The 25,266-nt window shown below is 53.4% G+C and overlaps 8 protein-coding genes across 8 annotated transcripts; 5 read left to right on the top strand and 3 right to left on the bottom strand.

The window, feature by feature from the left end:
- Window positions 1-800: 800 nt before the first annotated feature.
- Window positions 801-3,064, top strand: J4E87_006164 (uncharacterized protein; the record flags this gene model as incomplete). The annotated part of the gene is made up of 5 exons (XM_049377769.1): window positions 801-1,300; window positions 1,351-2,025; window positions 2,073-2,528; window positions 2,578-2,703; window positions 2,752-3,064. The coding sequence occupies 5 exons, from the start codon at window positions 801-803 to the stop codon at window positions 3,062-3,064; spliced, it is 2,070 nt and encodes a 689-aa protein (XP_049232336.1).
- Window positions 3,065-3,855: 791 nt separating this feature from the next.
- J4E87_006165 (uncharacterized protein) lies at window positions 3,856-4,943 on the top strand (the record flags this gene model as incomplete). Its single annotated transcript, XM_049377770.1, has 2 exons — window positions 3,856-4,443; window positions 4,512-4,943. The coding sequence occupies 2 exons, from the start codon at window positions 3,856-3,858 to the stop codon at window positions 4,941-4,943; spliced, it is 1,020 nt and encodes a 339-aa protein (XP_049232337.1).
- Window positions 4,944-7,715: 2,772 nt separating this feature from the next.
- On the bottom strand, window positions 7,716-8,733 carry J4E87_006166 (uncharacterized protein; the record flags this gene model as incomplete). The annotated part of the gene is made up of 2 exons (XM_049377771.1): window positions 7,716-8,044; window positions 8,235-8,733. 2 exons carry the CDS (start codon window positions 8,731-8,733, stop codon window positions 7,716-7,718), a joined length of 828 nt encoding a protein of 275 aa, XP_049232338.1.
- A 3,783-nt stretch (window positions 8,734-12,516) lies between these two features.
- Window positions 12,517-14,342, top strand: J4E87_006167 (uncharacterized protein; the record flags this gene model as incomplete). The annotated part of the gene is made up of 3 exons (XM_049377772.1): window positions 12,517-12,523; window positions 12,571-13,286; window positions 13,542-14,342. 3 exons carry the CDS (start codon window positions 12,517-12,519, stop codon window positions 14,340-14,342), a joined length of 1,524 nt encoding a protein of 507 aa, XP_049232339.1.
- A 707-nt stretch (window positions 14,343-15,049) lies between these two features.
- On the bottom strand, window positions 15,050-15,924 carry GSP1 (GTP-binding nuclear protein gsp1/Ran; the record flags this gene model as incomplete). The annotated part of the gene is made up of 4 exons (XM_049377773.1): window positions 15,050-15,387; window positions 15,435-15,588; window positions 15,642-15,734; window positions 15,853-15,924. 4 exons carry the CDS (start codon window positions 15,922-15,924, stop codon window positions 15,050-15,052), a joined length of 657 nt encoding a protein of 218 aa, XP_049232340.1.
- A 518-nt stretch (window positions 15,925-16,442) lies between these two features.
- J4E87_006169 (uncharacterized protein) lies at window positions 16,443-17,301 on the bottom strand (the record flags this gene model as incomplete). Its single annotated transcript, XM_049377774.1, has 4 exons — window positions 16,443-16,574; window positions 16,641-16,969; window positions 17,022-17,094; window positions 17,146-17,301. 4 exons carry the CDS (start codon window positions 17,299-17,301, stop codon window positions 16,443-16,445), a joined length of 690 nt encoding a protein of 229 aa, XP_049232341.1.
- Window positions 17,302-17,967: 666 nt separating this feature from the next.
- J4E87_006170 (uncharacterized protein) lies at window positions 17,968-21,252 on the top strand (the record flags this gene model as incomplete). Its single annotated transcript, XM_049377775.1, has 4 exons — window positions 17,968-17,976; window positions 17,998-19,011; window positions 19,059-19,415; window positions 19,462-21,252. 4 exons carry the CDS (start codon window positions 17,968-17,970, stop codon window positions 21,250-21,252), a joined length of 3,171 nt encoding a protein of 1,056 aa, XP_049232342.1.
- Window positions 21,253-22,161: 909 nt separating this feature from the next.
- On the top strand, window positions 22,162-22,608 carry J4E87_006171 (uncharacterized protein; the record flags this gene model as incomplete). The annotated part of the gene is made up of 2 exons (XM_049377776.1): window positions 22,162-22,452; window positions 22,552-22,608. 2 exons carry the CDS (start codon window positions 22,162-22,164, stop codon window positions 22,606-22,608), a joined length of 348 nt encoding a protein of 115 aa, XP_049232343.1.
- Window positions 22,609-25,266: the final 2,658 nt, after the last annotated feature.

The following is a 25,266-nucleotide window of genomic DNA, read 5'->3' on the forward strand; positions in this document are numbered from 1 at the left end:
CGCGCATCATCTCTCTTTCAATCACGTTCATCCGGCACCGCCTTTAGCCTAACATCCTCCACACGACGATTTTAATATCCAACCTCATCTATCACGGCACCTTTGTCGGTCTTGTATCCGACGCGCATGCAATGCAATGCACCTGCCGCAGATGAAGTCTGGGACGGTAATTGCTCGCGCAATATGGGCAGGCTGCGGGGATACGCGTGCTTTCGTGCAGCCAGGCTAGACGACACCCGGTGCTTCGTTCACAATATCCTTACACACACTCGCGTCCTTGCGGCCCCAAAGGCATTTTGCACCATGGACTTTGGCCGCACTTCTTCCAGCATGCATCGGGTTTTGCCTTCGGGGCTGCTCCAGAACTATCCAGTGGCTTGGTAGGCCAAAGTCACGAGTTCAGCCATGCCCTGAGATCTTCGCAATACATTCGTCTTAAGTGGCAAAGCTCATAACGCTGTGGTTTCTCAAGTACACTGATTTGCCAAGACCCTGGTAGACCATATGGCTTTAACGGCATCTTACGTATGCGAGGCCTTCCAGAGGTACGGCAATGAGTATTCGAAGCATCTGATCGAGCTATCCGCCGCGTCATGTTCTGAATCAAGTTGAATGCCAGGTGAATTCTGACTACTGAGGCTAAGAAGGGAGAAAATCGATAGTCTCTTGATCGTTTACTGCATCTGGACCAATATCCTCCGTGTGGCCTATGAGATGATATCTGCCGAGACTTCTTTATTAACTCGTCCAGGTTCCTCAAAAAAAGTTTCGGTAGCAGGCTGTTCACTTCGCGTCTCACGATGGCGGCTTCCATTGCATCATTACTGCGAGCATGCGCACTCACATGCTTCTGTCTCTTCCTGCAACATGTTTCCGCCTATGTGGGAAGTGCCACAGTATCAAGCACAATCTTGGTCATTGCACGCGATTCGACTTCGGCCATCAACAGCGCTACACTTGGCCTTCAAGGTTACGGTATCCCTTACGAGATCGTCACCGTTCCCCAGGATGGGATCACAAACCTGCCTTTACTCAACTCTTCAGCAACGCATGGCAACTACGGTGGTATTGTCACCGTGAGCGAAGTTGGATACAACTACGGAGACCAATACTACAGCGCACTCACTAGGCGGCAATGGAACGATCTATATGCTTACCAGACGAACTTTGGCGTACGCATGGTCCGTCTCGATGTTTTCCCTACAGCCGACTTTGGAGTCTCCAGCGTCGGGGGAAACTTGAACGATGAGCCTGTATCATTCACGAATACCACGGGGTTCTCCGCGGCTAATCTCAAGTCGTAAGTCTCGCGACCCAGTTCAAGTGGTACAATACTGACTATACCAATAGTAAAGTAGACGTGAGCATCGCGAACATATATCACTCTCCTGCGAAGATTGTGAACGCATCAATGGCATGGGAGGTTGCCAAGTTCTCGAGCAGTGGAAGCGCCGCAGTCATCAACCAAATAGGCACTCGGCAACAAATGGTTTGGTTTTTGCCATTCGCTCTAGACTGGGCACCGTCAAGCAACGTCCTCCAACACGCTTGGATCACATGGGTGACAAGAGGCCTTTTCGTTGGTTTCAGAAGGATCTACTTCAGCACGCAGGTGGATGACATGTTTCTGGAGACACCCATGTACCGACCGGCGGGCGTAAACTATCGCGCTAAACCCGATGACCTTTCGTTGCATGTCACATGGCAAGCCAACCTGAACGCGAATATGCCTGCAGGATCCGAGTTCTTCATAGAGATCGGGCACAACGGCAACGGTGACATAGAAGCATCCACGGACACGAGTGAAGGCGAGAGAGTCTGCACCCCAACGAACGCAATCGAATACGCGGATCAAAAGGATGGCGACCCAGAATTCCAGAAGCCTCCTGGTACTGGCACCAACATCTGGCCTTCGACGCCTTCTCAGTATACCTGGAGCCTTGAGTGTGCCGAGATCGACGAGCTACAAAATTGGTTCGCCGACGAAGAACAACGCGACGCCTTTGCGCACATCTCGCATACCTTGTACGTTCCATGCCCCTTGATGCTTTGCACTACTGACTTAGTACCAGTTCCCACGCCGATTTGACCAACGCGACCTACTCAGATGCCTCAAAGGAGATCTCATTCAACCAAGCTTGGCTCAAACAGGTTGGGCTTGATGCTGCTAAGCGCTGGAGCGGGAAGGGCATCATTCCGCCTGCAATCACCGGCCTACACAACGCAGATGCTATCAAAGGCTGGATGGATAACGGCATCGTCAATGTCGTAGGAGACAACACCCGCCCGCCTCTTCGCAATCAGCAGAACAGTTTCTGGCCGTTGACGACCAACGTTCAGAACAACGGGTACGCCGGACTCAACGTCATGCCGCGCTGGGCAACGCTCATTTACTACAATTGCGATCTTCCCGCTTGTACTCTACAAGAGTGGATCGACACTTCTGCAGGCAAAGGGACATTTGACGATCTCATGATCAACTCTCGAGACACTGCAATGCGCAATCTCTTCGGCCTACATTGGGACCCGTAAGTGCAGCTTCACCTCCTTGTTGGTTATCACTGACGTGCTATACAGATACATGTTCCACCAGGCCAACATGCGCGTCAACGATGTCCCAACCACCACAGTGAACGGTAATAGTGGTCAATACTCGCTACTCATGACGTGGATTGAGGTCATCTCCGCTGAAATGATGCGCCTGTATGTACCCTTGCTTCTCCGGGGGAGCATCCTACTAACATACTGCAGTACAACCTGGCCTTTCAAGACCCTCAAGCACGACGACCTCGCACAGCAGTTCATCAACCGCCAAACTCGCGACCTATGCCGACCCAGCTTGACCTGGACTACATCCGCCAACGGCGCCAACATTGAGTCTGTCAACGTCTACACGGCCGGCGGAAACAAATGTGGTACCACCATACCCATCACCGTACCAGGTGCTGTGGCAAGCACGACCGGCGCGACGAAAGAGCAACTGGGAAGCGATCCGCTTACACTATGGGTGACTATGAGCGGCGCAAGCAGGCAGTACAAGTTCTCAAAGGCCATTCCGCTGTAAACACAAGCATCCTTTGGAAGAGCATGGCGTCGGTCATTATCGCAATTGTCGTCTTCAATGTATATCTTTTAGCTGAAGCTCATTCGATATTGTCTTCGTGTGTTTTTCCCTGCATCCAGCATGACCAGTGAACAGCTGCGGAGTTTAGGCGGTCATCTCTGACCCCTGAGCTAACCCCACATTCGCACAGCCACAACATCAATATGGGTGAACATCAGAACCAACCTGGCGGGACAGCTGCGCCGCATTTCGCTACCTGCGTTTTGCAGTATTACCACACCCGACACGTAGTCACATCGTCTCTCGAAAGCGATCCAGTCCTGCCGTTATACTGTGGCCTTTTCCTAACAGCTAAACTAATGGTCTCACCCCCATCGATCGACAGTGTGTTCAGCTGCCAACCTTTCCAACCGGGAGCGAATTCCTTCGGCACGCCTCACCCGCAATATGACTGCATGAGCGCTACACCAATTGCAGTTACTATATGTCTTACATACAACAATTGTATATTGCCTACATATGCAAGGGTGGCGCACGTCACTGCGCCGCTTGCGACGCGTCTTCTCGTGATATTCCCAGGCTATCGATTTTTTTCGAAGCGTTTGCGGAGAGTCGGGTATGGGTTATCGGCGCGTAAGAGTCGTGAACTTGGTAGAGCTATTATAACCAGGTCTTCTATGATTGAAAGCATCGTGCCCAGAGTGTGATCGGAAACTCTGCGTCGGTGGAAGGAAGTTCTAGAGAGACGGCATATCTGATCTTCTGTGCCTAGCAACCCGTCGCTCAAAGGCATGATGTACACGAAACCCAAAGCACGACAGCCATGGTCTCTACGGCGCAAGATCCTCATCGCCGTCGGCATCGTCATTCTAATCCTCGCCTTAGGCCTCGGTCTAGGTCTAGGCCTCACATTAGGACGCGATAACGACGACGACAACGACAACACCTCACCACCAACCTCCACCCTAACACCCCTCCCCACACCAAACACCACACTCCCATGGACACCATCCGTATCCGATACCTGGCAAATCATCCTGTCCCATCCGCCCGTTCTCTCCTCCTCAGACACTAGCACAACGCCCAACGTGAGCATCTTCGACATCGATCTCTTCGACACGCCCACCGAGACGATACGACAACTACACTCCATGGGCAAGAAAGTGATATGCTATTTCAGCGCAGGCAGCTACGAAGACTGGCGGCCTGACGCGTCGGAGTTCAAAAAGGAAGATCTTGGGCGTGATCTAGATGGGTGGCCGGGTGAGAAATGGTTGGATCTGAACAGTGAGAATGTGAGGAGGGTGATGAAAAACAGGGTAGATCTGGCGAAGGAGAAAGGGTGTGATGGTGTTGATCCTGATAACGTTGATGGATACGTAAGTAAATACCCACCTCCATGCCTTTCCCCACCGTGTAGTCGAATATATACTAACAACCCCACCAGCAAAACAACAACGGCCTCTCCCTCACCCCCTCCTCCTCAATCTCCTACCTCCAATACCTCTCCTCCCTCACCAATCCCCTAAACCTCACTCTCGGCCTCAAAAACGCCGGCGACATTATCCCCGCCGTCCTCCCCATTGTCCACTTCAGCGTTAACGAGCAATGCGCAAAGTACGGTGAGTGCAGCACCTTCGCCCCTTTCATTGCAGCGGGGAAACCTGTGTTTCATATCGAGTATCCAGATGGGGCGGGGGCGGAACAAGGGTTGGAGGAAGATGTTGTGGGGAGGTATTGTGATAGAGAGGGGAAGGGGGAGGGGAGCGAGGGGTTTAGTACGGTGCTGAAGAAGATGGAGTTGGATGGGTGGGTGGAGTTTTGTGATAGAAGAGTTGAGGTTACGGATGTAGATGAGGGGGTGGGGGGTCGTGGGTAGAGAAGGAGAGAGGGCATGTAGTGGTATAGCTCATGATAATGTCTTTGTTCATCGAAATCTGCCCATTACTTCTGACACCTAATGTTGTGTTTAAGCTCGAATGCGCATGGTTTCGTCGCTAAACCAGCATGCTTAGCTGTATCAAACTTTGCGACACAACCGGGTTATCGTAGTCACCTATGCTGAGTACAGCCTGCTCTGATCACATGATGTGGTAGTTCCTATACCTGCGAGGTCAACGATGGAGGCCAATCCCCGTGACCTGCCTCATGCTGTCTGCTGACAAGGCGTTCTCTCTGCAGCAACATCTTCAGATCGTGATGAAACACTGTACCAGCAGCAAACGGGTCAGTCAGACTTCCAAGCGGTATGCCTCCCAGTATTCCCGGCAAGCAAAACTCTCACGCCCAACTCCATTCTTCCACATCTCCGCTACCCCAGCTCCCATACCCTTCCCTTCTGCTAGCCGTATATCACACAGCACACACAGCACACACAGCCTCGGGCTATGCAACTTGGCTTTAGCCGTCGTGAAAGCTGGAGAACCCCTGCTTACACCGGCTCTTCCTACCGAAGTGATGGTGTGCTACGGCCGGGAATCTGACATCGGTGGCGTGTGTTTGAGGCTGACCAGCTCACTGGTGGAATATGGCGTTACCAGCATTTTGCTTGTTTGATGCATCAAGCAGAGAGTATGCGTAGTATGCATTCAATCTCGGTACGGGTCGATTTTGCCAAGGTGTAGCTACCGGCCGGTTGAATGCGATTCAATATCCGATGCAGGTGAGGTGGAAAATCTGAGGCGGGTATGTCGTTTGCGGTAAGTATGCTCGGCATATTGAAGCCCTCTAATTTTTCGCCTGCGGTCGGTATAGTAAGACTTCTGGTCGAGCGGGTAAGCTGGCTTATTCGAGCAAGTTGCCGGGTGGGGTTGAGATGTCGAGGCAGAGTGGCGTGTTCATCTAGTTCTAGAGCGCGATCTGGTGCACCGGTCCCGATACAAGATGATGCATTTGTTTCTAGATCTGAACCACGACGTTAGTGGCAGGTGTGTAGGTCCCCAGACTGCGAGAGGACCGCCGCTTGGGGCCAGATGCGCGGTATGGCCGGGACGAACGTACGTGTCGCATACAATACGAAGTACTTAGATTGACCATGGATCTCGATGCGTTACGCGGGTCGACATTGAGGTTATTCGGGTCTGTTGCAGACCTGTTCGTACCAGCGAACCGGAACACACGTCACACGGATCCTTCCTTTGATGCAAGCCACCATGGGCGGTACATCCACCGTATCGGCGTGCGATACGAGCCTCTGAGAGTATCGAAAGTCGTTCGTGTGGTTGCGATCACGCCAACAGACTTTCCGTATTCGGTAGTCGGGTCCTGCCGCATATATTGGGATCCACTCTGTGTAACTGAAACATTAGCACGAGGCGAATAGACTCCGCTACGCTGTCTACTGGATGTATATTTTGTACATCCCTACAAGCCAGTATGCGTGGTTTACGAGACCTCTTGTCAATATAGGTAGGTGAGTCCCACATATCGATGTCGTCATTTAGCGAGGCAGATCACGCGCAATGGCGTCGTCTCATCGTGTTTTGTTCTCTACCTGTGAAGGCCTAGCGAACTGGCAGGACGAATGGCTGTAAATAGCCATACGTGTAAGAGCTATTTTGGATGAGGTATCCTTCGTTCCGTTAACCTCGTGTTGTTTGTGGTGTGATCCGAGAGTTGGCATCTCGCTTCCAGACCCAACCGATCGGAAGCGCAACGGACGCATCCTTCGAATGCAGCTAGAGAAGTTCACGTAGAACGAGAAATCTGCACAGTATGCTGTAAGCGAAGGATAGAAAGATGATGCGGAGAAGCGCGACAGTCCGCGAGGTAGCTTTCATGGCGGCACGACTTCGGCCTTCTGCACCTGTCTAGGGAGCACGCTCACTGCATGTCTTTGCAGAGCCGCCGGTACTTGGTATCCATCCTGTCGCGAAGTAACTCCGGTGCTCATCCAAGGATGACATACATCAAGGAAAGTGTCAATATCGAAGCCTGGAGCATCGCTTGGGAAGATGCAGAAATAGACATGGGCCGACGCGGTACGCAGCAGAGATTGAATTTCGAAATGAAGACCAAGGTTGAAATAAAGTGTGTATGCAGCTCTAGTGCAGGACGAAAGGCTTGTTTGTTTGATCCGGGGAAATGGACAGGGGTTGAGTGAGCTAGATCTGCCGCCTAAAGCGGCAAACAGGGTAGCTCTCGGGGTAATATTAGAGCCAACCAGATGAAAACTTGGTAGTCGAAAATTTGAAGGCGGGTTTTTCGATGATCGTTGCTTGTTTGAAGACGGCATTGTGTAGCTGGGATAATTCCTCGTAAGCTTTCCTCGGATTCAACCGACGGAGTGGCGGACCGCTTGTGTCACGGAAGGACTTCTTACATCGCGGACCGCTCTTGACACGCCTCGTCACGCCTCGTCACGGCGCATTAGCCGGCTCGCTGTTGAGAAAGCCACGGTAGTACGAAGCAGTCGTGACCAGGAGATCCTTTCCTTCTGCATGCCAGCTTCAATCCGAAGATCAGGATCACTCAGCCCCAGGTCTCTAGACAGTGTAGTCAAGTGATTAAGGCTTGCCGCATAAGTGGTCGTAGCCGATGAAGTAGTTGAGACTGACACAGAAAGGACAACTGTCGAAGACGTGGGTGTCTTGCGTGGATTAAGCGATCGATGACCTGATATCTACATCATTCAGTTCCAAGGCTGTGACCCTCAACTCAACAGCGCATCCAAGCCTTCGATAAACGCAGGTAGCACACCGTCGAGCTCGGTATAGTTCGAGCTACCTGTTAACCAGATGCCGCGGCCTACGGCTAGTAATTGCAATAGCGTACTAGCGGTCTCAAGAATCGACAGATCCGGTGTGGAGTGCACAAGCAGCGCAAGCTTTTCGCGATCATATGAACCCGTCGCCTTGAAGAGCTCGCCACTTTCAGTCGTCCAATTGGAAAATGAGTTCTCGAAAACAACGGTCAAGTCCGGCCCAGTGAACAATGCCTCATCAAAGTAACGAGGCTCTGGAAGAGCGCCAGGGTTGTGAACTATAGTGCAGTGTCAGCCTTACGCTCATGTAACTGCCGGAGTTGAATAATGGGGGTTCTTCTCGCCTGCAATAGAAACAGACCCATTTGAGGACGCATGGTAAAGTGTACAGCAACACGACAGGGGCCTCAAAAGCCGGCTTCGGTGACGGTCTTACTTTCAATACAGAAGAAGGCGGGCTGAGCTTACCAATGTAGTTGTCCTTTAGTCCGGTGCTGTCTTGAACAGCTTGAGCGATGCTATCGAGATACACGGCATAGTCTGTAGAGTATTGGGTAGGCGTCTCATCAACGAAGACACCACTCAGAGCCAGTGAGGAATCATATTCGCCCCAGAATGAAAACGCAGCAATGTCATCCAGCACAGAACTCAAGTCCCTGGTACACCACGTGGTTGCCACATAGCCGATAGTGCGTACATTACTGAGCGAGTTGAGGGCCTCGATGGCTGCGGTGTATTCTGCGTTTGGTAGTGCACCCTCTCCAGGCCCGTTATGCACGTTTACCACGACCGTAAAGTGTATGCGGGGGAATGATGATGCCCTGAAAGCAGTACATGGCGTTAGTCCCGGTATAATGAGTAGCGACAATAGTAGAGGTACCGTATCGTACACATCGTGAAACGGATCCCACGCGCCTGCTGAGGGGTAGACGTAGAGCGGAACAATTACGGAGCTGAGTCCGTCCATGACTCTGCTTTGAGCGCGGTAGGCTAGGAGCCGATGACGAGACGCTGGCCCAAACGGAGATGAGCCGATAGAGAGTAAGATCTGGAGAAACACAGCTTACGGATACTGACGAACGCAAATGTGTAATGGATATCCTTATGGTGTGTTCGGGCACCAAGACGCTGACAGATGCCGGGAGATCGAGTAGTCGAACGAAGCCTCGCAGTATGCCCACGTTGAATCTCTGACGGCCCAGATGATGGTATTTTGAGAAATTAGAGGACGTGGCAATGCAACCACACGGGTACGTATTGCGCACTTGGCTATGCAGATTGGACAGGGATCGTTAGCGATGCGAGAGTATATTTTGAGAGTGCTAGACCTGAGGAGACTCCGAAACTGATGAGTCGGGATGAAGAGGCCGCATTATGCCAAGCAATGTAAACAATATTGACGGCGCAGGAAAAGTCTGACTTCGATGTCTTCTGCCTAATTGATCGCGATTTGAGGCTGTTGTTGAGAGTTGTGGCGCGTATAAAGAATTTCGGACGTATCGAGAAAGGTAGCGCCGTAACAATCAACGCGCTCGCTCTTCTCCATACATTCGTTCATTCGCCACGCATAATTGTGCAAGATGTCGTCATCCTCTTCGACGTACTCGCTATCGCCCTCCATCACACCGGAAGTACTCAATACACCGGGAACACAGCGATCGGTGCTATTCGACGACGATGTAGTAGCGGATCCTCTGAACATCGATGGATCCACCTCGACCTTCATCATGGTCGTCGGTGGGCTGGGATACATCGGCTCGCACACAGTATTGGAGTTACTCAAAGAAGGCTACAACGTGCTGGTCATCGACGACTTGAGTAACTCATACGAAACCGTCCTGAACAGGGTGCGAGGTCTTGCGATTGACTTCTGCACGGCGCACGGGCGACGAATGCCAGCATTGCACTTCCGTCAGCTGGATTACAGGAGCGCGCACATGAAGACTGTACTGGCCAGCTATTCATCGTATTCGATCATCAGCAAGCCAGCGCCTGCTCCAGCAAGATTCCCATACTCGACTTTGCAGAGAACAGACTCCGGTATCGACATGGATATGGATGACGCGCAAGAACCCGCTGTTGAGCGACTGTCCAGGATATCCGGCGTTATCCATTTTGCGGCGTACAAGTCGGTCGAAGAGAGCATACGGATGCCCTTGCGATACTACAGCAACAACGTCTGCGGGTTGGTTGACTTTCTGGGGTTACTGGAGGAGTTCGGCATCAAGAACTTCGTATTCTCCTCTTCTGCAACAGTTTATGGCGAAGGCGCCAATTGTGGGCTACCTCTGCGCGAAGAACTGTGCGTGCATCACCCAGAATCTTTCTTGGACAGCGACGGAGCGGAACGCCGAGTTTTGCCGGGCGTTCTGGGCCTCACATCACCGTATGGTCGGTCCAAGTTCATGTGCGAGTCCATTCTGGCAGACCTTGCGCTTTCCGACCCCACATGGTCCATAACCGCCCTACGGTACTTCAACCCGGTAAGTACATTCGATGATCAGGGTGCGTATGAGACGTGTCTAACAACTCCAGGTTGGTTGCCACGAGTCTGGTGTTCTGGGTGAAGATCCTCGACAGAAACCGAGCAATCTGATTCCAGTTATCGCAACAGTCCTGACAGGGACAAAGCCAGTGCTGGACATCTTCGGCACGGATTGGAACACCCCAGACGGCACGGCAGTGCGGGACTTCATCCACGTCGTCGATCTGGCTCGGGGCCATATTGCGGCTTTGGCAGCTTCGACGGCTGGTCGTACTTTAGCACCATTTCGCACGTACAACCTTGGTAAGTGGAGGCCTTATATGAGAACGTCTCACATTAAGGTCTGTGTACTGACTTCGACTCAGGTACGGGACGAGGACACACTGTCCGTGAGGTACTCCAGAGTTTAGAGGACGCATCCCAACGGAAGATCCCCGTCAGGGAAGTCGGCCGCAGGGCTGGAGATGTTGGCTTCTGTGTAGCGGAGGTGCGACGAGCAGAGACCGAGCTGCAGTGGAAGGCTGAGAGGTCCTTGAATGACTGTTCCGGGGACGTATGGAACTTCACTAAAGCTAGGTGTGTAGAGTCGTAGACAAGGGGCGTGCTGAGTGGCCCTGCACGGTTTCCTTCATCGTCCTTTCCCTGCATATTCTAGCATCAGCGGCATCTCTTCTCGTGTGAGTTCAGCAAGATAGACCATAGGCATCGAATTTAATACCCAATTTCTCACCAAACGATCAATGCGACCAATCAGTACTCTAGTTCATCGCCGCCGAAAGTTGCTGCAGGGCTGATAGTGTACAGGACGTCGTAGCTAGATCACGGAAATGAGCGAGACCTAGTAATGAGCGAAACCTAGTGGAGAGTCGACGAGGCTTAGAGGCAACGCGCAGGTACGCCTCCTTTCATATGCGTTCAGCGCCTAGACAGCCCAAGTTTGGCCAATCGAGACGAACGCTGGATTGCTTTTTGGCGTCGTGTGGGTGGGTTCATCGCTGGTATGAGATAAGGCTGTGGCAGCATAGATGGCCAAGGCCAGGTTGCATCGAGCCGAAATCTTAGAGGCACACTGTACTGCTACGTCGCAGGCGCGGTACAATTTCCGTGACTAAGACAGTCCAATGGAACGTGTAAGAGCATGTGGCGAGGCGACTACTTCAGCTGGCTCGCTACACTCAACCCTTTCCGCCGAACGTGCGCAGAACCACTAACCCCACGATAAAATGGCAAAAGCGAAGGCGGAATCCAGGCTAGCGATACGGCGGTGACGGGAATGCGCGCAAACGGCCCAGTAATGGACGACGGCAGTGCCGTGGAGACAGCTCGTTAGTTCCGATTCGCCAATTGTGCGTTTCAGTCCCGGCCGGCTTGCGTTGAAGCGGTACAAGCGAAGTACAGGCGACGGCAGGATCCAACGGTGCGTCAAAGGGCAATAGGGCAGGCCGTCCAGGTCGACGGTACGATGGAGTTGCACAGAAGATGCTGTCCTGAGCTGAATGGGGCGACGGTCACATAGGGGCCGACAACAAAGAGGCTGAGGCTCTCCTTGCGTCCTGCGGTTGGCGTCTTGAGTTGGGCGGAGACGGCCGATTGGGTGCAAGATGGAAGGAGGCTTCGGAAGCTTTTGGCGATTTCAGCGCTAGGCCGAGTAGACGGGCGTCACGTGCCGGGTCAACAGTACTAGCAGCCCGCACCCGTTGCAACCTCAACGTCTCTACCTACGCACAGTCGCAAAGCCCACGCCGACCTGGATACCGTGGATTCTGAATCGCCTGCGCGTAGACCGTTCTGTTGCGATGCCTCCCTCTGCCATGGCGATGCCGGGGCAACACATGAACGGCGCTCCTTCGAACATCTCGGCTGGCGTAGATCCCACTTACTGGGGCGGCCACCAGGACTTCTCACCGGACTCCACATCGCCATTGTCGCCCTCGCTAGGGCTCCATCTGTCGCCGACACAGAGTATCACCACCCAGAGCAGCATCAATGGCGGGACTCCCCCGGCGCAAACGCCCCAGTCGGACAGCGGCGGCAGCAAAGGGACCGGCCAGAAGAACAGCCAGAAGCAGTCAAATAACGACCAAACCAGGGCCTCGGTCGCTGTCGCGTGCGTCCCATGTCGCAGTAGACACTTGAAATGCGATGGTGGTGTGCGATGTTCCCGATGTAGGACCGACAACGTGGAATGTACCTACATCAAGTCGCGAAGAGGCTGGAAGGGCAAGCGGAAAACCAAGGACGACACGGGCGCGTCCACGACCCCGAATGGTGGGTATATTGCAACGACCACAATATCAACCCAAAATCTAACGTGATTAGGAATATCTGCATCTGAAGTCCAAGCCAGCAATGGCCACATCTCGTCACCTGAGTACTCGTACAACGGCGATACTGGCATGAACCAGCTCAGCCCAACTCACGGTCTTGGCGTCCGACCTGTAGCCCCACCAGTTGCTCAACTCAACCTAAATGGATCCGCGCGTCTGAACCGGTTTGGCCACTTGGGACCCGAGACGGCTGTGCAGGCCTTCTACCACTTCTTCTACAACTCACATCCATTCTGCCTTCCGGAACGGCGGTTAGTGGAACTCTTCAAGGAACGACATGCCCCACTCTTGGAACATGCCGTGCATTTCATCGGATCCAGCTACATACCGTCGGTGCCTACGGCCATGTACAAGGAAGCGTTAGACCGTCAGATAGACAGCAACAACTACCCAAGAGATGCGTGGTCGGTCCAAGCCCTGCTCCTCTTCGCCATCGGCCTCCACGCCCACAACGAAGTTCCCCGCGCCGCCCAGATCTTCACCATAGCCCAAAACCTGACGCTGGAGATCGGGCTCAACCGGATGGAATTCGCGCTGATGCATGGAGAAAACGACCCGCAGCTGGAAGAGAGTTGGCGGAGAACGTGGTGGTCCATGTTCACGGCCAACGGCATGATGACAGCCGTCAACCCGGGCGTGCAATTCCGACTGAAAGACGTCGTAACCGACGTGCCACTGCCCTGTGAGAACGTCGAGTACTTTTCAGGTGTAAGTACCCACTCCCCTGACATCAGATCTGACATGTGTCAAATCGGCTTGGCATGTTTCCCTTCTTAGTGCGAACCCGTGCCGCTCTTAGGTACTCGAGATGAGATCATCTGACTGCATGTCATACTCCGATGGGATGGGAGATCGATGCATGTCATACATGTGGGGTGGGGGTCTGCCGATTGCATGACCATCCTCCTGGGACTACAAACACAAAACCTTATACAGATCACTAAACTAACAACCCACAAACAGCAAATACCCTACCCCTCCACCCTCTCCGACTACGACGACTCGGCCTTCCTCCCCCACTTCACAACCTTCTCCTCCTTCACCTACCTCATCGACGCCATCCGCATCTTGGGAAAAGTCTTCGAATGCGCGCGCCTAGACTCCACCTTCGAATACCACGCCGTCGACGTCGTAGACCAATACCTCTGCAACTGGCGTCTGCACCTCCCGGCCTCAAAAACAGACATCGTCTCCAACGACGGCCACATCGACGAAGTGCTCTTCCAGGCACACATGGTAAACGCCGGCAGCACAATAATGCTACACCGCCCGCGCAGCAACCTCGGTTTCGGCCGCGTCGAAGGCGTAAACATATGCGTGCAACCCGGCCAAGTCCTGCTCCCCACGCAAACCCGCGAAATCCACACCGCGAAATGCCTCACGTCCGCTGAAAACATCTCCTCCTTAATCCGTCTGCCCGGACCCCTGCTTTACCACACCCCCTTCTTCACCTGCGTCGTCGTAATGGCGTCCGTCGTGCACCTCTCCTACTGGTCCTTCCTTGTCCCCGACGGCCAGGACGACATCATCAAGCAGAGCATTCGGCTTGACGTCGGCACGCTGCAGCAATACAGCAATACGTGGCCGATTGCGAATGTGGTACTAGGGCAAGTGAGGGGTGTGGCGCACACGCTGTTTAATAGTAAGAAGGCGATGTCAATACATCTTTGGAGCAATTTGCAGCAGGATGATGTTATTAGGGGCGTTATTGAGGAGGGGAGGAGTGTGCCGCAGCAGCAGTATGCGCAGTTGATCGCTCCGTGAGTACTTCCCTTTCTTTTCTACACTTGCTTGCTGTGTTTGGACTCGGGCTAACATTATCGCAGGATGCTGAAATCGTAGACGTACCTTCTCGTCTTTTCGCTTTCGTTTTTGTTTCGCATCGTCCTTGTTTACTTGCGCGTTGTAATCATTTCATGTCTTTGTTGTCTCCGTCGCGCGCGTCAAAAACGGTCGTGTCATGACCATAGCGAGCGAGCGAGCGAGCCTTCTACTTGTCAATTTTTCGGTCGTCGCCTTGATTCGCTATTATGCGACTCTGCTTGTCCGTATTATGAGCATACTGACACCACGCGTCATTTCTTCTATCGTGTCTGGGCGGTGGGCGGCGCATTCCATTGAAAAGTCCGAGCAAGCGGAGTTGGAATATAATGAAGATACGAAATGTGCTGTTGTAGTAGTAGTCGTAACGCCCTTGTGCGTGTTAATAGTAGAATCGAAAAGCTTTCTCCATCACAATTAACACCAGTCTGGTTGATCAGGAACAGTCTATTGTTCATTCGTCGAAACGCCGGCTAGTCCAGCGCTTCCTGTCGGATACTTCCGCCAGTCCTCCTCCGCATGCCCCGTTTTCGCCAAGAATGTCCTCAATTCTCGAGCTGCATATCCGTTGTCCCATTCCACTAAATCTCGTCCATGTCGTATACCCATTAGAGCCCTAGCCGTGGCCTAGAGCAAGCTCATGACCGTATCTACAAATCGGCGTCGTCCTCATCGGGCAGAGGCATCTGGGCGGCGTTCTCCATCTCCTGTCGGTACTGGTCGAGAACGGCCTGGTCGACCTGGACCTCGGGAGGCGCCAGAGCGGGGGCGGCGACAAAGTCGAGAGACTGGTTGCCGACGAGTTTCCGGGCGAGCCAGAGGAAGGGCTTCTCGAAGTTGTAGTTGGACTTGGCGGAGATGTCGTAGTACTGGAGGTTCTTCTTTCGGTGGAAGGTGATGGACTTTGCCTTGACCTTGCGCTCCTTGACGTCGACCTTGTTACCGGTGAGGACGATGGGGATGTTCTCGCAGACACGGACCAAGTCACCTGGGGCTGTTAGCGAATGTGTATCGGGGGGTTGTGGGCGCACGTACGGTGCCAGTTGGGGACGTTCTTGTATGTGATACGCGAGGTGACGTCGAACATGATGATACCGCACTGTCCGTTGATGTAGTATCCATCGCGGAGACCACCAAACTTCTCCTGACCGGCGGTGTCCCAGACGTCGAACTGGATCTGGCCGAGGTTCTGTCGTCTCGTTAGTAGGCGTAGCGCGGGCGGCAGAAGGTCGGATAACGTACTGTGGTGAAGCCGAGGGGGTGGACCTCTACTCCGAGCGTCGCAATATACTTCTTCTCGAACTCTCCAGTCAAATGGCGCTTGACGAAGGTCGTCTGTGGTGGGGCTGTTAGCAACCTGCATCGCAGTCTCAAATTCTCGCAGTCTCGCAGTCGCGCGGCCGTCTCAATAGACGGGCTGCTATCGCGAGAAGCGTCGGAATGGGCATCATACCTTTCCGGTACCACCATCACCGACAAGCACGAGCTTGAAGGTAGGGACTGAGCTTGCGGCAGTCTCGGCCATGGTGTCGGGTGTGTGGCGGGGTGATGTGGTGTGTGAGGGGGGTAGTGGGCAGAGTCTGTTGTCGAAAAGATGTCAGTCGGGGTCGCACAGGGTTATTGAGCAAAGGACGGTGGTGCAGACTCACGGGTGATAAAGAGTGGGGAAAGTAGCGGGCGTGAGGTGGGCAAGAAGAGGTTTTGTCGTGCTGAAGTGTTGGCGCCCCGGGCGGTGTAAATCTCTTGGCGCCTTCCGCAATTTTGACCTCACAGGCAGGCAGGCAGAGGCAGAGGCAGAGGCAGCGTTAGGCAGCTATAGGCTTCTTTGTCTCAACGCCTGGGCAGCCCGGGTTTGGCTTGCACCTTTTTGTAGTCATAGATTGTCATTTACTAGCAATTCCTTGATCTTTTCATCCCAAAGCAAACAACGCCGGGTATCATGCTACGCTTGTTGGCCAAACCGAGTGCGCCACGCGCGCTGCCGCCAGCCTTGCCTGCCACCCATCCAGCTCGACGTATCTCGTGATTTATAATACAAATACACTACATGGGCAGCAAGTGACAGCCCAACAGCCCCCTTCCGCCCCAGTTCCTCCGCGGTGTGAGTTGCATCTCAACTGTCTCTGCCGGGCCGCCCGATGGGTTGGGTCGCAGCGCCTTGACGGTAATGGGAATCTGCACTTGTCAGCCTGCTGCACGCCCGACTGAAGACAGCATCCTGTGCAGCGTGATGCGACGTACTCCTTCGTTCTGCGACACGGCCTCGGCCACGCGCGACAGGTTCTCGTGGTTTGTCCAGTCCACCCAGCCGAACTTGGTTATGGTGTCGTACACCTGTAAGCCGGCCGTCGCTGCCGGGCTGTCTGCGACCACGCTGTTGACCTTTGCAAAGGGCGCTTCGAGTGCGGCAGGCGGTGCGCTCAGCCCTGCCTGGGCGCCGTTGGCCGTCGTCGCGTCGCCCGCCTGCGCTGCCAGCCGCGCGTGGTGCTCGTGGAGGCCCTTCTCGATGCGCGACATGAGGTCCTTGTAGTCATTCTTCAGCCGTATGATGCGCGCGCGCGTGGTTCGGACTGCGACGGTCAGCGACCCTGAGCGACCTCGAAGATGACGCAGGCTCCTTACTCTGGGGGACATCGATATCACTGCGTGGAAAGCCGTCGAGGGTGGTCAGGCCGGTGCTCATGCGGACGCCATGCTACAACAAGACGTCAACTGCTTATCCCGCCCATAGCCTTGATTTGCGTACCGAATCCAGCACCTGCCCTAATGCCTTCAACTCTGTCTCTACTCGGTCCTTCTCGGCCATGAGCTCCTGCAGCGTCAGCTGCTCTTTTGGTATGCCATTGGAGTAGCCTGCGGACGTGGGCCCAGACGAGACGGTTGGCGCGTGTATATCATCCATGGTGTGGAATGTTTGTCGCCGCCGCAGAGTTGAGAGTGCGTAAATGCTTACTACAACTGGAGCTTGGATGTGGGGGTGGGAGCTTGAGGGAGCTTGAACTGTGCGGGGCAAAACCGCCAGGACGGTCGCCTTCCTTTTTCCTCCCTCACTTCTCTACCAAACTTCACTATCCCCAAGACACGCGCGTGACCTCTGTGTGTGCCAGATTAGAAGTATGCTCCAGCTGCTAAGTATGCTCAGTCTTGCAATGGCTCGGCTCGGCTACAGACATACTTTGCCGTCATAGTGAGTCGCGACTACCAAGATTTGGTGAGAGCAACGCGGCCGCCATGTTAGCGGTCCTCGTCGATGGCTCACCACTCGCCCCTAACGAAACTCTGTCCATGGCTCTCGGTAAGCTTGTGTAGACTGCGCTTTACTATAGTACGCGCCGTCTGGACCCTTTCCCTTAGATGCCGCCATTACGCTCTTGAGAACTTTGCGCCTCTGCGCTTTCCTCCCGTCCTAGCCAGCAGTCATATCCAAAATGCCTCAGCCAACTTCCTTATCGCTCTGCAGCTCACTTGTCTCTCCTTAAGCCATCGTCGTTGGATGCAGTAGTATTTATCTCATGCGCTGAAAGCCTTCGTACCCGTCCTATCCTGTGTCGACCGTACGACCACGGACATGGCATATGTGTTGTCGCTCCGGCCTCAGAGCCCACTCAAGCGGTCCTTCAGCGACAATCCATACCTCAACTCCTGCTCCCCTCAGAAAGACACACTACTGCCACCACTGAGCGACATTACTGCTCGCAATGCTTCCGCGTGCTCGTTGTATTCCCTTGGGGCGACTAGGGCAGGCGACTGGTCTCGGAGCAACGAGAACACACCACCACTTACCTCTCAGTCGCTCCTCGATCTCGTGCCTGAGAAAGGAGGCTTCCCATTTAGTACAAGACATGTCATCGAAGAGCCACGCAAGCGGAATTGCGGCCCAGATCGGCCACCGCCATCTTTCTCGAGACTCACAGTCCCGCCGAGGCCGCATGCGAGAGGATATCACAGCTCGCAACAAATCGCGGAACCTTCCTCTGACAGCGACAGCTCGGCTGACGACATGGACATTGACGACCACGACTTTGAAGAGACACATCTGTTCAATCTATACGAAGCCATACACGTGCCATTGCCAGAAGGTCGCTTCACCGATATTGACGGAGATGAGCCGCGCGAAGACTACGAAGAAGCGCCTGCGACTATCTCTGTATCTTCACAACCCTTTCGGCGGTGGATGAGCACTTTGAGGCGTCGACACGCGCACAGATGGAGGGATAACGTCGCTGAAATACCACGGCTATCCTTCGACACCGCTGATGGCATGTCTGTCCTCTCTCGACCGCTGGGAAGACTGTCTGAATCCGTGCGCAGAACATCGGAGTCTATGACATCGTCAATGGGCTATGTGACAGCAATGAAGTCGACTTCGATGACCATCGGCAGCGCGAGCATTGCACCACGCTCAGATGCTGGAGGACCAGGGAAGGTTCGCTTGGGTAACAGAAGCAGCAATTATTCCGAAGCGCGCAGATCACTTGAGAGTCATCGTGGTGCGCTAGGGCCCGTGCTTGATGAGAGCGCGTGGCTTCGATCACTACAGCGTCGCAAGGTTGTTGAGGAGCTGATCTCCTCGGAAGAGAGCTACATTGCAGACCTCAAGGTCTTGATCAACGTATGTTACCTACCACCGGGTTGACTCTACCATTCTAATCCAAGCAGGACTATTTCATGATCCTTACTGCCCTTCCTACTCTGTCAGGCCAGACACGATCATCCATACAGCAGAATATCTCCCAGATTCTACAGCTTCACGAAGACTTGCTCGCCGAACTTCACCAAGTTGTACCTCAGGCAGACTTCACCAGAAGCGCGTACCAAGAGACATATCCCGTGACGAAAGCCAAACACATCCGCTTCCATAGCGCCGACATTGTGCCGGGGCGCTTCGCCGAACACAAGACTGCCAGGAGGCTGAGGCATTCTTTGGAGATTGGACGATCGCCAGACCGCAGACCGCGAGGCCTAGTGACGGACACGCAGACGGCCGGGAACATTGCCAAGATCTTCAACAAACATGTAAGCTATACGCGACTCTTACAATACTCTTCGCTAACAAAATCAGATGAAACGCTTCTTCACATACGAGGAGTATGGCGCGCATTGGACGACCATGTCACAGGATCTCACCACAATGTGCAAAGGACTGCATGGCTGGCAAGAATACGAGCGCGGTGTCGAAGCGCTGCAGAAGGTGGTCGCGTCGGAGAACAACCGAGAGGCAGGTAGCAAGAAGGCGCTCAGCTTCCCAGATCTCTTGATCAAACCAATTCAGAGGGTGTGCAAGTACCCCCTACTGTTCGACGACCTATGCCGCCACACTCCCGTCTACGACGATCCAGAAGCGCATGCCGAGCTCGAAAAAGCTCTTTTTCGGCTGCAAGAGACAATCCGCGAAGTCAACAAGGCAAAAGACGACCCTCAGACCCGGCGACTTATCGAGATTACTTGGCAGCTACAAGATCGACTGGCGTTCTCAGAACAGAAGATTTCTCGAGCTCTTGTCTTTCGCCTTCTCGGGCATGTTCTCCTATGTGGCGCTCTACATGTGACATATCAAACACCCGATCGTATCAAGGGTGCGTACATGGTTTGCGTTTTGTACAAGTCATGCCTTGTACTTGCGACGGCAAGCCGATTTCACACACCGTATACTGTCGTCGCTTCGATCGGGCTTGCCAACGCCAGCATCGAGGAATGCGATAACGGCCGCGGCATACAGTGCCATACTGCTCCACATACGTGGAAATTCGTCTTCGAGCACGGCCATCGCTTACACGAACTCATCTTCAGCGCCTGCACTTCTCACGAAGAGGAGGTTTGGAAAAAGCAACTGCGCGAGCGTATTGTTTATGAGACACACGATTTCGTCGAAGGCCAGTCCACCATGCAGGACATGTATACATCCCTATCGCTAGGCCTCAAGTCTCTTGGGCCTGTCTTCGGTCATGCGAATACTCTAGTACGGCGCATGTCAGTCCATCGAGCGGCGACTCTCGGTGCGAAGACCAACACGAGTCAAGTCATCATCAAGAACACCCAGGCACAAAAGCTACCGGATACGCCCCCGACGTTTTCGCCAAGTATAGTAACTCGATCTCAATCGCACCTCTCCGCAAACCACATCCCTATACTTGCCCCGCGACGAGCTGAGCGCGTACGACTCGAGAGTACATTGGAAGACGTGTGGACAAAAGACATGTTGCCTTTTCCGGGCATGTCAAACCGGAGGATGGAGAACCAAATCAGAGCTTCAGCAAACTCAGTGATGCGAAAGCTAAGCATAGCAAGCATAGCAAGCAATTTCTCGCGTCGCTCGCCCAGTCTTTCCAACACGAGCAACACGCGGTCAGAAGACTCTTTCGGAAGCCGCGTTCATAAGATGTCGAACGGGAACTTGCGAGCTCAATCAGCGACTGATCGAAGGCCGACCCCTGCACTTGTCGACTTCCATTCCGCACCCGCCGCGTTCCTACCTGAAGACTTTGAGGTCGAAGACACGCGACCTTCGAGTAGACGTCGCCGTCTTGCCAATCGAGCGATAGGCGTAGAGCGTCCAACCGACAAACCTCTACAGAGCAAACCAAAGAAGGTTCGACGTCTTTCCACGCATCTGATTAGTCTCCCACGATCAGAATCACGCGCTCGCGTCGCCGAGAGAACCGTCTCCCACGCATCAACAGCAACCACCGTACGCGCACCACCTCCTTGCGCCGAGGTAACCAAAAACATAGAGAACAGGAAACAGCGACGGCAAGAAGAGCCCACTCCCGAATCCCGGCCTGCATCTTCAAACCACTCGACCTCGAACAAGTTTTCGAAGAGCAAGAGTAGGATCTTTAATTTCTTCCGATGATGCAACACACATACCCTGTTGGACCAACATTACACACCACACTGGACACGCATTGGGTGTTCACTAAACGCAACGTACATACTTCCCTTGACGACGTAACGACCACACTATCCTTGCTCCAACAGCAAGTACGAGAACATGAATACCACGACTGAGACGACGGCGACAGCAACGGCAATGACTCCGATAACCAAGGGCCAGTGTAACAAACATAATGATTAATCATGCGATCAGCAGAGCGTTACTGCAAGGTACACCCGCTCTCTCACGATCTGGGCGAAAGCCTGCCTGCCCACGTTGGACGGCGGGTGAAAGTCTGGGGATCGGGATGCACGGCATGACGTCATGCGGCTAGCGGGTTTGGGACACGGACACGTACGTACTGGTACCTGGGCACGCGATCGCATGATGGAGGGGTGGCGTTGGTTTGCAATGGGATAAGGGTATTTGGATAGTAATGATTGAATCATGGTTACATGCTTTGAGTGTGTTTGATGTTTACTCCTCGTGAAGGTTCTACGTTGTTGTTGCTTTCTCAGCCTCATAGCCTCGCGGGATGAGCATAGCAGAGCCGGTACGCAAGACCTGCTACATCCCTGCCATGCCGTTTCAGCCCAAAGAGCCTCAATGCAAAATGCAAAACAAGGCGTGAGAGCTTGCGTGCGCAATTACCATGCCTGATGCCAGGTGAGAGCGTGCAATACCTCCTTGGCAATGACGTAGCCGCCCACCCGGTCAAAGCTCCAGATCACGTAGCTCTAAATAGCCCCTCTAAAGCTTCCCCTCCATTCCCTCACATCACCAAATACCCCATTCCAACTCATCTACACACTTTACTTTACCCTCAAACCACTCAAAGCAACCTCCATATACCCAAACGAACCGAAACCAACGAGTCAATCACACAAAATGGCCCGCGGCAACTCCCCCCAAACCCAAGTCTTCTACAAGGGCAGCTCCGGCGACCAATTCTGCATCTTCGTCGAGAGCGTAGAGGAGCTTCAGAAGTGGAAGGCTGATAGCACGATTCCCATGGTCGACGTTGTTGCGGGTTGGAAGGTGCTTGTTCCTGAACACGGCAAGCAAGGTGTGCTCAACACGGCTAGCAAGCAGCAGCTTGAGAACGAGTTTGGTAAAGATGCCAAGGAGGATGATATCTTCAAGAAGATTCTGCAGGAGGGTAGTGTGCAGAGCTCTGAGGTATGTTCTTCCTACTGTTATCTGAATTGGGATGCAGGTTGCAGACTGTTTACCCCGCGGATGTTGGTGAAGACGGTTGCTAACATGAGACATGAATAGAACTCCGAGCGCATCGGCATCACCAACGAGACCCAGGGCGGACGTCAAGCCCACTAAACGCTTCGTTGCTGCTCCAGCTTTAGCTCCAGCACCAGCGTCGACTTCAGCTCCAGCTTCAGCATCAGCATGAATGACGAACGATTTCTTTTCGGATATGATATCATGATTTAGGAAGAGCGTAGGGTGGGATAGCCAGGCACGTAATACTGCTGGCTTGCAAGGAGGGTTTGGGCATAACGCGGTCTTGCTGGAAAGTAAGGCTGCCTGGCCTGGGCCTGCATCCTGCATTGTTTGATAGGCATCATGAATGAGATGAAAACCTACAATGATTTTGTGCTTGGGGTTGGTGATAATGATGTGGTGTGGTCTATGTGGTGTGATGTGATGTGAGCGCAGCTGTGTATGAGGAGATGCGTAGGTGCTGCTGGTTGATGATCTACAGCCGCACCTTGGTGAACTTGGGCTACTGGCCCCAGAACTATTATGCCTACACATCTGCCAATCAGACTATTGACCCTGCTTAATGAGCTTGGTGGTAGCCGCGACCCTGCTCTTCTCCCATCTTTGCCGTTGCTCGTCTTCAATGTATTCTTTCGTTTAGCACCGTGAGATCGGTCAATTGGAAAAATGCACTTCGACGCGTATAGCGAGTCGACGGGATATACGGCGATCGTAGGACAAGATAGCTGTGGTATCGGCCGGGAAGAAAGGTTGGAAGAGAGGGAGTGTGTCGGGGGTTGTGGTGTGGTGGTAGGATGAGATGGTACCTAGGTAGGTATGCGCGGCAATCTTCGTCATTGAAGATCTAGGTAGAGCATGTTGCCAGTAATGGCCCTTTTTCGCTTCTTCAGAATCTAACGTTTCGACGGGTAGATGGGGAGTGGAAGGCATGAAAGCAGATCTAGCGACTACATCAAGATGAAAAAATGCAGAGTTGGTGACTTGACGTCGATGTAGCCTCCAGGGCGTTCAGGTCTTTCCTAGGGTGACGTGGGAGTAAGTTTGTCGATATTGTAGTACGATGAAGACTACAATGTGTATCTAGGTATCTTGCAATGCAATGATACTGTTCAATGGTCACAAGCTTTTACAGATGTAGTTCCTGCTAGGTAATCTAGTACAGCTGCCGACCCTAAACCGGCTATTGATTGCCTAGCGCAGCACAACCATCTATCACTAATCCGTGAAGCGACCGAATACGGGAGGCAAAGTGTCTTGGTGGAGTCGCGCGCCGAATGTTGCAGCACTAACGAGTCTTCTAAAGAACACGAAGGACCGATGGAAGGTGAGGTTGTGCCGAGGTTGAGCCTACTGTATCCTCACTTTTTCAAACAAGATCCTTTGATAGTTGGCATTTGACATTTGGTTGATGGGATGCCGTGTAACCTGTCATGTTGGAAATGAATGCACTGTCTCGTGCAATGTTGTGCGCAGGACCAACATCTTGGGTTACACAAAATGTTTACCTGCAACACCTGGGCAATGCACTCCCCAGGAAGATGACAGCGTAAGGCCCGGTAGATCGACAACACCTGCATACCTTAATAAAGCCAACAATGCCGCGCCGAACATTCCGATGCCACAAATACGAAGTCCGCGCGAAGCCATCAGAAAAAAAGGGTGTGCATGAAGTCGCAGTCCTGACGCAGGGCAAGCACGCCGTCTCTGAACGGTGTCGCAAGGCTGAGCGACCTTTTTGGCGTGGACTGTGAACACCGTATTTAGAATTTTAGATTCTTCCGCTTGCAACATCGACCTCGGGACCTTTCCCCCGTGCAACAGACCAACAGACCACCAGGCACGTCATCCGCATCCGCATAGCTCAAACACCACCATCCGCCGTGATACGAAGCGCTCATTACCGACTATTGGTCGATCCCAGCGCCTTCGCTGTCATGGAAGCGAGGTAGACACGGGATATTAATCATGTTATTGCTGTGTGGAATAGGAGCCGCGGAGGAGACAATGACGGGACGGTGTGGTTCAACATGCGACGCTCTGAAGCGAGACATGGCAATTGGGTACAAAGCGCATACGTCCTACGACACCTGTTTAATACAGCAATATAAGAGACGGATATCCGCAGGGTTGGTGGGAGACAGCGAACAGTTGTAGCGCACGAGGGCGCGGAAAAGCCGGTTTTCTGGCTTGAATCATGCGAGCGACGGTCGCAATGGGCGCGGCGATCGCTCGTATCGCATCGCATCGCAGAGCGGCAGGTAGGCAGGTAGAGTAGGTCACTCCTGCGCAGCAACAGTCGCAGTCGGTGTTCACTCTGCGGGCGCCAACAGCTTCAGACTGCGTCTTGCATACCAAACTTCCCACCCACAATCAAAGACCGCGTTAGTTTCACTCTGCCTCAGCCACAAACATCGCCGCATCGCATGGGTGATCGCCGGCCCTGGTACCACCTCGCATCGCAACCTTTTTTGCCTGGCGCACGCTGATACGAGGGCGAGGGCGGCCGCTTGGGCCTAGTGCAAGGAACGTCGCTCAAGTGCTCCAGGGCTGGTATGTGCATGGGTTGATGGTATTTCCCGATGACCTCACCGTGACCCGCCCAGCCTCTCGGTAACTAAACGAACGGACTGCGAGCAACCGAGGGGGGCGTGATGCGTTGTGGAGACTGTAGTTTAATTGGATCGAATGGGGTAAAGTTTGCTTGGGTGGGTGCTTCGTTCGGTGTATATCCAGGATGAGCGAGACTGGGGCGTG

This window comes from Alternaria ethzedia (genome assembly GCF_023757985.1).
Source record: "Alternaria ethzedia strain BMP 0044 chromosome Unknown scaffold_14, whole genome shotgun sequence".
In the NCBI taxonomy this organism is placed as follows: domain Eukaryota; kingdom Fungi; phylum Ascomycota; class Dothideomycetes; order Pleosporales; family Pleosporaceae; genus Alternaria; species Alternaria ethzedia.